At 53.2% G+C, this 12,032-nt stretch overlaps 6 protein-coding genes across 6 annotated transcripts; 5 read left to right on the top strand and 1 right to left on the bottom strand.

Annotated features, from left to right (window-relative positions):
• Window positions 1-1,884: 1,884 nt before the first annotated feature.
• POX_d05804 (uncharacterized protein) lies at window positions 1,885-2,113 on the top strand (the record flags this gene model as incomplete). The annotated part of the gene is made up of 2 exons (XM_050114641.1): window positions 1,885-1,955; window positions 2,014-2,113. 2 exons carry the CDS (start codon window positions 1,885-1,887, stop codon window positions 2,111-2,113), a joined length of 171 nt encoding a protein of 56 aa, XP_049969592.1.
• Window positions 2,114-2,335: 222 nt separating this feature from the next.
• Window positions 2,336-2,602, top strand: POX_d05803 (uncharacterized protein; the record flags this gene model as incomplete). The annotated part of the gene is made up of 1 exon (XM_050114640.1): window positions 2,336-2,602. The coding sequence occupies one exon, from the start codon at window positions 2,336-2,338 to the stop codon at window positions 2,600-2,602; it is 267 nt and encodes an 88-aa protein (XP_049969591.1).
• A 926-nt stretch (window positions 2,603-3,528) lies between these two features.
• Window positions 3,529-5,441, top strand: POX_d05802 (M-phase inducer phosphatase; the record flags this gene model as incomplete). The annotated part of the gene is made up of 4 exons (XM_050114639.1): window positions 3,529-3,767; window positions 3,871-3,938; window positions 4,006-4,234; window positions 4,316-5,441. 4 exons carry the CDS (start codon window positions 3,529-3,531, stop codon window positions 5,439-5,441), a joined length of 1,662 nt encoding a protein of 553 aa, XP_049969590.1.
• A 1,706-nt stretch (window positions 5,442-7,147) lies between these two features.
• Window positions 7,148-7,495, top strand: POX_d05801 (uncharacterized protein; the record flags this gene model as incomplete). The annotated part of the gene is made up of 1 exon (XM_050114638.1): window positions 7,148-7,495. One exon carries the CDS (start codon window positions 7,148-7,150, stop codon window positions 7,493-7,495), a length of 348 nt encoding a protein of 115 aa, XP_049969589.1.
• A 438-nt stretch (window positions 7,496-7,933) lies between these two features.
• Window positions 7,934-9,394, top strand: POX_d05800 (uncharacterized protein; the record flags this gene model as incomplete). Its single annotated transcript, XM_050114637.1, has 2 exons — window positions 7,934-8,046; window positions 8,146-9,394. 2 exons carry the CDS (start codon window positions 7,934-7,936, stop codon window positions 9,392-9,394), a joined length of 1,362 nt encoding a protein of 453 aa, XP_049969588.1.
• Window positions 9,395-10,034: 640 nt separating this feature from the next.
• On the bottom strand, window positions 10,035-11,858 carry POX_d05799 (uncharacterized protein; the record flags this gene model as incomplete). Its single annotated transcript, XM_050114636.1, has 2 exons — window positions 10,035-11,772; window positions 11,845-11,858. The coding sequence occupies 2 exons, from the start codon at window positions 11,856-11,858 to the stop codon at window positions 10,035-10,037; spliced, it is 1,752 nt and encodes a 583-aa protein (XP_049969587.1).
• Between the last annotated feature and the right edge of the window lie 174 nt (window positions 11,859-12,032).

The raw sequence follows: 12,032 nt of genomic DNA, 5'->3' as shown, positions 1-12,032 counted from the left end.
CTTTTTGCAAGGCTCATGCAGGGACATCTCTTGGGAACAACGCTTATTTGACGGAGCTAATCGAAATCTCCGCATGTCTTGTTTCTTGGGCGGTAGCTTATCTGCATTTGGCGTAAGGTTGAGCTCCAGTCCTCGACAGAAAGTTGGGCCATTACGGGTAATCAATGAGATCGCATGCCTGGCGTCTCCTAGGAGCTGGAGAATTATTGCTTTGGCCTTGCTATCAAATGAAATGGAGATGGAACTTGTCTGTAGCCTTCGTGCTGACATCATGAATTTGAGGTTGTATTACGGTCATTTCCCACCATCGCTGGCGCCCGAAGAAGGCTGCGTCCAGGTTAAGAGACAAAAGGCACAGGCGTCAGAAGTCTTCGTACTTCCCAAACGATTACTTTTCTCCGCGACAGGTGGTCGAAGCGCTGCCGGCGATAGCTACAGAAGCAGTTGTTCCGCTCGGGACTGGGGTGTCTTTTCAACAGTCTCCGGAAGATTGCCGTGAAACCAGAGCCTCCACTTTGTTGGCCACCACGGTGAAAATGGACTGGAGCTCAAGGGAACGCAACGCTCATTTGATTACATCCAGACTCATTGATTGGAATGGATCTGATGTCTGATTATCTGGAGTCATTGACTGGAAATCAAGATTCACTTTTCACCTTGCAGGTCCCCTCGTCGATCTTGGGGTGAACAAAAATAATCACTTGCATGGAACGCTCGTTTTGGTTCCTGAGCTCTATTTTCCGACCGAAGTGGGCCTCTGTGCAGCTGGTGGAGCCCATTCTGAGGAGGGGAGAGGAGGAGAATTGTGTGTCTGTGAGTGTCTCTGCAGAACTCGGAGCCGCCATCTATGTCAATTATTCTGCATTTTTGTACCCGTCCCGACTCATTTCGTTTACTCTTGTCCGGCTCGAGGAGCTGGTAGTCTGGTCCGACCGTTCCTCCAGAGCAACGCGCACGGTAATGGGTCTGCTGGTCAAACGAGAGACGAAGAAAAATTTTCTAGCGTGCCATCCACACGTCTGCGTTCTCTGGGCCCGGTGGATACAGAAGACCCGTAGAACACGCATGGAAAGACACTTCGATTGGGAGGAGAGTCAAGTGCTCCGTCGACCGTGGAGTTTGAGCGAATTGTGATTGTGTGAACTTTTGAAGTAATGTACAAACTATACGATACAGTACTGTTGACGGCGAAGCTCGGCGAACAGAATGCCAAATGGGTCGACGGGGCTGATTAGAAAATGAAGCCCTGTATGGAGCATCGAGATACACGACGGGACCCGGGCGGTCATAGGTTACAAGTCCGCGTTACCAATCTACAGACAGTTTCAAAATAAAAGCCCCGGAACCGAGGGGAGGTTAGGGCTGCCGAGCTCACGAGGTGCTCCCTATGGAGTCAGACCAATTTTCTGGCCGGTGGAAGGTTATCAGCGATGAGGATGCGATCAGAGGAGCAAGGAAAGAAGGGAGAGACCAGTATATTGCCAGGACGGTTAGTATCTAAGGAAGGAGAGCGGATTAAGCCTGGAGGTTAGGAATTATTGAATGCGATCTGGTCGGGGCTGCCAAGAGCAGACCAACCTAACTCTGATATCGCCTACAGACTACATCGCGCTGGACTACTGGTGAGATCTCATTAGGTACTACCTTTTTCCAAGGTACGGACACGCACGGTTCAAAGTGCGAGCGCACAAAGCTCCCTTGGACTGAACTCTAAGGCCCCTCTCCCTCAGTACTCAGTGGTCGGCATGTCGGAGGGCGGTGGTTGCACCGAGCCGTCTCAGCCAGTCCCAAAGAGAACCAAATTGGATTAATTCTGGACTGAACGGAGTGGTCGGAAGAGGCTGATAGGCGCTCTGCGTTGCTGTGCAGCCATTAGTCTCCAACATGGGCGGCAAGGGAGTCCGGGCAACCGCTGGGGCCGAAAATGGGGTTCGTCCAAGTGAGAGCCGACGAGTGTAAGAGTAAGTGGAAAGTATGGGTAAACCACGGGTATGAATTAGCGGTGGTCTGCAGCAGCGGCCCCTTTGCATTGGCAAAGACACATAGTGCAGGTGTCGATCGTTTAATGAATCCGAACACCCTGGGGACGACCCTCCAAGCACGGCCGATGTGAGTGCCCGGAAGACAGGGAGACTTACCAGCGCAGCGTTGCATACCGGGCAGAGATGGTACCTGAGCAGGAACTCCGCAGTGCAGGATGAGCATGTGTCGGTCGTCTCCACTTTTGCAGGGGAGCGCATCGCAGCCGTCAAGAGAACTTGCCGCATGATTACGTAGGGTACAAGACGGGTGGTGATAACTTGGATGAGAGGCATAGACTTGACAAGTGAGCGAAATGAAAGGAGACGCTCAAGAGAGGAAGCCATGGGCAGGAGAGGGTATGGACTTTTCATTTCAGATCAGGGTGGTAGACTACGTGGTTGTCGATGAGAATGACCGAATGGTGTATGGAGGGAGTAATACCTTTCTGGTATCACGGATCACCACCGATGATTGCGGAACGGAGCAGGAAGAGAACAAAAAAAAGGAATGGGAAAAAATACCTAAATGGGAAAACCACCAGAAAAAAAAAGCAAATGACTTCGTCCGACCGGGCAGTTGAATATTTGAGAGAAGTGGGCAGAAAACGGGTGGTGAGTCCAAGCTCTGCCGCTAGACCCTCCTCCCGTCCGTACAGTATGAGAGAGTATGGATTGGTATCAGGTACCGTCCGTACACTCGTACCCGCTCATACCAGGACGGACTATACCATACCCTAATCTGGAGATCCTCCCCACTTGCGTTGCCATTGCAACAGACCCATCCCTTCAGCTTCACGAGTTTCGTTCTTCATGCCCTACTAATCCACAGCTTTTTCTCTCTTCTTGAGTTTCTTTTTCACGACATTCCAGCGGCCTCGAATGCCCTTCGACTACCTTTTCCACCAAGCCGACAATCACATCGACCTCTCCTCCGCCGTGCAAGGATCCCGAACAACCATATCACCTACCCTCTGCATCTGCTCCCTCCACTGCTCATCCCGCTGCCCACGAGCTGCTGGCCCCTCCTATTCTTACACCTCCGACCTCCGATCCTCCACTCCGGTCATGTCTTTGTAGACTGCAACCAACAATCTCTTCCTCCCCCCACGAATCAATTCTCTCTCCCGTTGGCTGGTCGTGTGGGTGCTTTCGAGGCCTTTTGATTAAAGAGCGAGCACTGGCACATTGAGCGGGACGAGGCAATCGGCTCGTTCACATCTGTAATCTGGGGTCTCGCGGAAACAGGTCTTGGCATTTCTCGACATACGACGAAGGACCCTCCAGTCGGGTTCGATTTGACAGGCATTGGCATTGGGCGCAAAGAACCTATTGGGCACCGTGGTTGAATTCGATTTCGTGCAGGAGAAGCATTGAAGGGTGAGCCCAGGCAGTGGAATCGGTGGACTTGGAGTCTTGTCTGCGAGATCAAAAGTACGGGAATCGATCATCTCCAACATCCTTCCCATTGTAATTGGAGTTCGACGACACACCCATAATTGGCTGTACCATGGAGCACTCTTCACCTTTGGCTGCTATGCAGCCTCCGTCGATGATGTTTGGTCACTGTTTTCGGACCGATGGCCCAACATCCTACTCCTCATTATCTGGCTTTGGATCCAACAATTTCAACTTCAAAGATTTGTCCATGAAGAAGGCCGGCCCCGACTACTTCAATGTGAAGCCGATGCCTTCGCCCACAGCGAGTCTCGCGGCGGATTTGTCTCAGAACTTCCACATCGATCAAAGGTTCGTCGTGTCAAGTCCTCGAAGACGCCAACCATGAGAACAAAGACGTCGATGGCCGTGACGATGGTTGACAATGAAACATCCCTGCTAACTCTAATTATAGTCCCCAACTGGCGACGCCTCGACGGTCTTTGTTCACCTCAAACATTCTCAGCCAGGCCAATGCGCAAGGTATGCTGTTATAGATATGGCTACGTGTGTGATCTCGTCGACTTCAAATAGCTGACCGCGCTCCCAGTAGACAATGTCATGACCACACCACCCTTGCCCCCATCCTCGCCTGCCCCCGCAATGGACATGATGGAGATGTCCCCTCTGCCGCACAAGCCTGCCTTCGTCGTGACAAGGGAGATCGATTTGCCGTCCCCTTCTCCTGTCGGGAGCCCGATGGATTTGCCCATCGCGTCTGCAGCCGTCAGTCCTCTGCCGGGGTCTCCTCTCGATTCCTCGGCCCGTGGACACTTTGAGTAAGAATCCTGTCCAGTACCCCTTCTCGGGTGCGGACTCTGCGGCTCAGGATGAACATGTGCTAATCCGGATTGTTGCAGGAGACGCCGTCCAGGTCTTCTTCGGCCCAGCCTGGCAAAGAGTAAGGCTCAGTCCTTTCAGCTGGGCATGAGCCGCCCTGCCAACGAGAGCAGAGCTCCTCCATTCCGGTTTAGCACAGCAGGTGCGAAGACCTCGCTGAGCACGTCCACCTCCCTGGAGGACATGTTCGGAGACTCTCCCCCGCAAGAAAGAACCATCTCCCGAAATAGTTCCTCGAGCTCGCTCGCCCCGCCGCGTCTGCGACCTCCCTTCCAGCACGCCCGGAGCAGCGGTTCACCCGCATCTGGCTGCATTCGCAAGGCCTCCCACCCCACAATGCGCCCTCGCAAGCAATGTCGCCGATCATTGAGCATGTTTGAGCACCCCGCAGATGTTATTGCCGACAAAGAGGCCAAGGTAACCACAAATGCACCCCTCCCGTCCATCAGTGATATGGACAGTTCGCCTACCCCCCAGCTGCCTCACTTCGTCCCTGAGGATCAGGCGGACAATCTGCCTCGCATCGGTAAAAACACTCTGCTTGAGCTTCTTGACGGGAAGTTCAATGACCGCTTTGACAACATCATGATCGTCGACTGCCGCTTCGAGTATGAGTACGAGGGTGGTCACATCAACGGTGCCATCAACTACAACGACAAAGAGAAGTTAGCGACAGACCTGTTCGCTTCGCCTCGAGATCGCACCGCGCTCGTTCTTCACTGCGAATACTCCGCGCATCGCGCGCCCATAATGGCCAAGTACATTCGTCACCACGATCGGGCCGTGAATATCGACTCATACCCCAATCTCACCTACCCGGACCTGTACATCCTTGATGGAGGCTACAGTTCCTTCTTTGCTGAACATCGATCTCTCTGCTTTCCCCAGAATTACGTCGAAATGAATGCCGACGGACACGAATTTGCCTGTGAACGTGGTCTGGGCAAGGTCAAGCAGCGGTCCAAGTTGCATCGCGCGCAGACCTTTGCCTTTGGTCAACAGTCCTCCCCCCAAATGGAAGACAGCCCTACTGGCCGCCCCCGTCTCGATCGCAGCAGTCGGCTTCTTGCCTCGCCTCTGGGGTCTCCCTACGCGCATAGTCCGGTCTCGAACCGCAGCATCGGCCGTCGTATGCTTTCTTACTAACCTGCCCGTACCGTCATCTCCGGTTGAGTGCATCGCCTGTTTTTTTTTTTTTTTTCCTTTCTCATTAGCGCTTCTGACCATGGGACTTCTCCCCCTATCTCCTTCGTCATTTTCTTTCTTGTCCCGTTCTTGAAGCGAGTAACGTCTTTTTTTTGCATGGTCCGCCTCGGGCCATTTTCCTTCCGTGTCTTTTGTTCTCTCCTTCTCCCCGCCGAGCCTTCGCGGTTGCGCCCCCAGTATCGGCATACATCCATCTGACCGCTCCTCGACTTTTCTTCTTGACCACCGACCTGATATCCTGCTGTCGATATCACAACCTCCTCTCATTCCCGGGCACCTTTCCTTTTTTTTCCTTCGCATCATCTGCGCCGCTTCTTCAACCTCTTCAAAAAGTCCCGTCCTCTTTCACCTTTCCTATCTGTCTCCTACACGATATCCGGAACCATGTCGTTCTTAGCCGCTGGGCAATCGGCACATTACATCCGCTGCTTCGCCCTCGCTGCCCCTTTTCTTCCCTTCTCATGAACTCCAACAACGACTCCCAGCCCCCGTCGGCTCCTCATGACCCTACCCCCCGCGGGCCCTCGCCCTGATGGACTTCTCCTATGTTTCAACCTCCCGTCCACACAACCCACATTTGCATCCTGGTTGTCGCGCCCTTTGTCGACCTTGAGAGGGTGCTCCATCTGTTGGATACATGCACCCTTTGACCGGTGATATCTGAATCTGGATCTCTGTCGCCATCATACTGGCTTTCTGTTATTGCCCTTTCCATTCACTCGCCCGATTCCTAATCACGTTTTATCCCTCTTCCCTTTAATCTTATGTTTCACCTTCTTGTACAGGTATCTTGTTCATCTCCCTACTGCGAAGCACTGTGCTCTCGCTTGCTGTACCCAACCGCGCCGTCGACAGACCCCTACTAATAACACCCGTCTGTCGTGAGTGTCATTTGGGCCCCCCCCCCGACTGGGGATTGCACCTTCCTCCTTGTCTGCCCCTGCCCTTTGTCCCCCTCCTGTCTTTTTGACCTGGGGTCTCCTGCGTGCAGACTCGCATGGAACTCGCCTTTCCTCCTCTGGCTCCTCAGCTTGTACATAAAACTTGACTAATTGCCTGGCCGTGAAACACGACACACGGGTCCTCCTGTGTCCTTGTGGGATTTTGATGTGTGGCTGGAAAGCCGTTGACTGGAGGCTGCAGAGACCGATTCGGACTCGTTCTGTGAGCTCAATGAAATAAGACCCAAAAAAAACAGTTTCAAAATGATCACTGGTCCATTCTTCATAAAGCGGCGTAGCATGAAGAAGAGTCGAGCAGTAGTGCATCGTCTGTGGTGTGTGCCTTTCATTGTGATCCCACTTCTGCATCATCTCCTCATCGGCCCCACTCACGCAGTTCTAGCGGTGGATCCGCTCTCGCGCACTGGCCCTCCTCCCCATTGCAAGCCACACTCAGCATCAGCTGCATTCCAGTCCACTGCTGTACTTGCGTTGGAATCCGATCTCAGGGCCGTTGGTCGCGCCAATGCGGTAAGACCTCCATGGGCATCTGCTTTGGAAGGATCCACGAAAGAAACCACTCCTCCAACCTGTCCCCTTCGGCCCAGTTTGGTTGCATCATCAACGAGCGTGGAGAGGCACTGCAACTCAATTATGAAGTTTCCGGGATAAGAGTATCGTGATAGGCTGAGCCTCACGGGTGCGATGGATCTCCGATGGAGTCGCTGTCAACCCTCGAGCCCGCGTGTTGCTGCCCTTGAACCAGTCCTCGCCTCCGTGTTTCAGCATTTGGCTGCTCAAACCACTCCTGCCTCCCCTTCTCCCTTCCTCTTTCTCTCTCTTCCCTCTGTCTTCTCTTCTTTCTCTTTCCTCTCTTGTTCGACTCTTCGTCTTTGCCAGCGCCTCCTGTTCCTCAGGGCTCCTTCACTCTTTTGGTGCCCTTGTGGATCAACGGCCAGTGTGACGAGGGGCACGCTGATTGCATTGGGATTTCTGTCCACCCGTCTTTTGCTTAACTCTCTGCCTTTGCGACAATCCTGCTGCCTGCCTTGATCACCCTCCACTCGGCCAATCTCCACGCCTCTGCCAGTCCCGGCTTCACGAAAGCGTGCTCACCAAGTTTTGGAAACTCTGCACTCTGCTACTATTTTTGATCGCACCGCCTCATCATCGTTCCCTCTGTGGGTCTTGTGTTCGAGGTTCCTGCACGCCCGCCTGCGCCCCGCCTCCGCTCTTTTTGGCGTGGAGCTTCGACTGGTCCCAACTCCATCTATCACGATCCTTGCGCTCAGCGTCGATTTTCTCGAACCCTAAATATCGCCTACTGGCGCCTCTTTTAGCAAAAGAATTTCGTAACCTTCATTTGTCTCTTGGTCTGGCTTTTGCTTTGTTTTGGGCATAGCTGCGCCAATGAAGAATTAATTCGTGGTGCTGCAATTGAATGATCGAGAGGCCCCATTGCACCCGAATCGTGGAGAGTGTGTTTTCACGATGAGTCCGGCAAAGTTGGCGCAACTATGGTCTCGCGATGTCGTGAATGACATCCAGTCAGTGCCCTCAACCTTTTCCAGCTGGGACAAATGCATGAGTAAGGCCTATTGCAAGTAAGTGTGCCTTTCGCGGCGTAATCGATCCGCCCAAGCAGGCGCGCTCGCCAATCCCCTCCCAAGACCGAGATGGCTGACCAAGGCTGGGTATTACAGATGGCCTGTGATTGCTGGAATCATCATCGGGGCCGTCATCCTCATCTCTATCGTTGGGTGTATTATCAACTGCCTATGCTGTGGCTACCAATGCTGCAAATGCTGTTGCGGTTGCTGCTGTCCCTCTGGTCGGCGTAGGGATAAACAGCCGAAATACTACGACGAGTCCGCCCCGTATCAACCACCGCCGCCCCAGAATCCCCACACAGCATATCAGCCGTCCCCGGCGCCCCCCGTTTATCGCAGTGGTAGTCAAACTGCTACTTTCGAAACAAGTTCGAAATCGCCTGCGGTCAATGAGGATGCTCTCCCCGCCATGCCCACATGGGCTGCGGCAGTTGAGAAACATGTCGAGGACAAAACTCACCATAATGAGATGGAAATGGAGCCCTTGAACCCGTCGCAGAATCATCTGGACCGGAATCAGGGCGCTTCTGCATTGCATGCCACCCACGCATACTCAGATGGACTGCCAGACCGTTCGAGATCCAATGTAGGGTATGCCGCGGTGTCACCTCATGACCCTTACGCCCGACGATCCCCTGGTCCAGCCACTATATTGAACACCGGGGAAGATCCCCATGGTAATCACGCACCTGGAAATGACATGATGGCCACCGCTTACGGCGCTGATCCTTATGCGCGAAAATCCCCAGGTCCCCAGGCGATGATGGATCCCTACGGCCGCCGCTCTCCAGGCCCAGCAGCGGCCTACGGTGCCACCCAGGACCCTTACGCTCATCGCTCACCAGGCACGACATCTCCACTGACTGGGGACGTCTCCGCATACGATCATCATAGCTACAATCAGCAAGACCATCGGCAGCAAGGCTACAGCCAGCCGAGCTACGAACAGGCCGTGTACAATCATCAGGCCTACGATGATCGCCACCAGCAGCCATACGACGACCATCGTCAAAATACCGCTTACCGTGGCGCCGTGTCCACCACTTCTGCCGCGGCATACCAGACGCCGCCAGCAGGCAATCACATGGCATCAGCTCATGCCACTTCCCCAGAGCAGAGACATCCCGATCCTGCAATGGGCGGCTTCCATCGCCAACCTTCTTTTGGGTCAAATCAATACCCACCAACGTATACTTCCCCCCCAGTCTCACCTCCGCCGCCCTTCCAATCTGCAGCTCCGTCGGAATACGGGGTCGCGCTGGGCGAGTCTTCTCGCGAGAGACCGCCTAGTCTGTTGCAGAGTGGACGGAAGCCTGTCCCGAACACATACCGGAATGTATAACGAACGGCCCCCATGCTCGATTTGATGTACCTTCTCTTTCTTGCTTTTGTCTTGCCCTGCAAAATCCCTTTTGACCACGACAACCTTTGTGTTTTATAAAGAGGCGCTGCTCAAGGGGAAGCGCCCCTCCTGTCAAACGCCATCGATACCCCACCCGAATGTTCCCAGTTTTTGACCATTAGTGGAGCTTGACCCTTCGCTGGTCTCTCTTGTAGGCATCTACGTTGCCGGTTTGAAATATAACCTGTCGCATCGTCAATAAATGTCTTTTGTGCTTCGCTTATTGCTACGCTTCTCACAACCAGATTCTGTCTGCTAGATCCGATGACGCAGTGGTCCCCAGGCGAGAATCACTGCCACCCTCATTGGTGCCTGGTGTCGCTTACCGGAAAGAAAAAACCGGCTCATCATCTGGACCTTCATGCTTGACTCGATCTATGTCGCCGATGCAGCAGGAAGTTTACCAGTAGGTTCTTGTACATCTTCCTCGTAGTGTTTTCACCCTATACTGTCTATCATACATTGCTTTGAAGTATCACATGCTGCATCCGCGCAATTGCTAGCGCTCAGAAGAGCCGTGAGCTTGTTTCCCCCCCCCTTCCACCGCGAAAGGGCTGTATCTGACACGCCCCTCGCCCTCTCATTCTAGTGAAAAGTCGTATGTCTTGAACGCTTCCTTGAAAGCATTCGCATCAATTTCCTCCTCGGCCTGGGATTGAGGTGCATCCCTCCAGTTCATTCGCTTGTCGAGTTGGAGTAGCTTGGCCATGACACGCCGACCGAACTGTAGGTCGAATTGGAAGCTGGGATCAAGACCCAGGGTCATGACTTTTTCTAGTCCTCCGGATGAGGGCGAGGGTTCTTTGGGATCGGTTGTCTCATCCGTGGCCGATTCACTGTCTTGCTGCCCAGGCTTCCAAATCGATACTTGGAAGTAATCTCCTTGCCGGCGGAGCGCATCTACAGTTTCACCATCAGTATCGACGGCTTTGCCATCAGGCCGGGTCGATGAAGTCATCTTGAATTTAGGATAATTCAAATTTTCGGCTTCCACTTGAAAGGCGAGCTCAACAAGCCTCTGGTTGACCAGATCGATTGGTACGGGGAGGAATTGCCAATGTGTGTGGATACCCCCTGTACGACTAACTTCCCATGTCACGGCGCCGAGTTGTCCGGATGAGCGCTCACTGACCATCCGACGGAGACTGTCGTTGAATCGCGTCATTTCAGCTAATGTGGCAGTCCGCGTAGCCGCATCGGCAATAGAGCCCAGTGTGGGCGAGTGCTCCAAGGGGATGATGAGAACATGACCGGGGAAGCCCAGCGAAGGAAAGAATTCTTTTGTCGGCAGAGGACCTTTGGCAATGGTCAAGTAGCTCTGATCGCCGATGGAGGTGATGAGATGCGGAGCGACATTGGGATTGGACAGACAGAAGAAACATCGGTCAGGGCCGGGTGGCGGCTCTCGCTGTTGCCGCTTTCCGCGGCGATTGGGCTGATGGGCTGAGCTATCATGCGCGGCAAATCTCGAGAATGATTCATGCTGGCTAGGGAGATTTTTGCGCTTGGCCTGAGGTGCTGAGAGGGGCGACGCGGTCACGCCTGCAGGAATCGTGAGTGGTGCTGCAGATGTGTGATCGAGGGAGAAAGCGTAAAGAGCTTTTTGCTTCGTTGGAGAATCAAAGGCCGCAAGGGATATGAATCGGGTGATCGGTTTGATTTGTGGGCTGTCTTCTGACGGCATGTGGAAAAAAGGTTCTCGCTCATAGAAGAACGAGTCGGATGTCGAGAAGTGATAGCGAGGCTTGAGCGTGGAGCACAAATCTGAGACAATCTGCTTCTCGGATGACTGAGAAGCGTAGTCGTCTGGTACAGGCACTTTGGAACCGAAGCGGATATCTTTCGGCCACTGATTCGTGATCAAAATGTCTGCATTACCCATGCCGTAGAGCGCACGAGCATCAGACTCGGTGTACGTGGATTGAAATTTGCCGCTGGCGTTCGATTCAGGCTTGGACTTTGAAGGCCCGGATTGATCGAGTTGGCCTCCAAGAGCAGCAATACGAACTCCTTCGGCGGTCTTCAGGACTCCTCGTTTACCGAGAAAGTACAAGTTCGGACAGACTTCATCGTCTGCCTCAATTTTCTCCACAATTCGAGTGGGAAGTGCACGGCTTCCCATCGTAAAGTACGTCGTCACAGGTACATGGATATGGCCCTGTAAGAGAGCTGAAATCTCGTCCAGCTCAGCTTCAGTAGAGCAATCACCGAACAAATTTCCAACGATAATCGCAAAGGCAAAGTTTTGTTTTGTATGCAATTTTGCTAATTTCGTGAAGAGTGCCCGAAGCTGACAGTTAGGACTGCCGATCACAATGCTAGGCCAAAGTTAGCTTTTTTGAATCCTTCATCCATCGATTTGCAGACCAATTGGTCACATGTCTTCCTACATCTTTGAAGTCATGCTTAAAGGCTACCTAGAGTGGTTCTGCCTGATCTGCGTGCATAGAATGAATACGCTGAGAGCACGTCAAACTCTCCAGGAATGGATACCAGTAACGAGAAATTCTGACGCGCGTTTTCTTTGAGTCTAATTGCTTCGTGTTGATAATTGAAGCAGTGATGTCAAAGAAAGCTT

Source organism: Penicillium oxalicum, chromosome IV (genome assembly GCF_001723175.1).
Source record: "Penicillium oxalicum strain HP7-1 chromosome IV, whole genome shotgun sequence".
Taxonomy (NCBI): Eukaryota; Fungi; Ascomycota; class Eurotiomycetes; order Eurotiales; family Aspergillaceae; genus Penicillium; species Penicillium oxalicum.
Note: the sequence above shows the minus strand (reverse complement) of the source record. Positions and strands in the feature narration are given on the sequence as shown.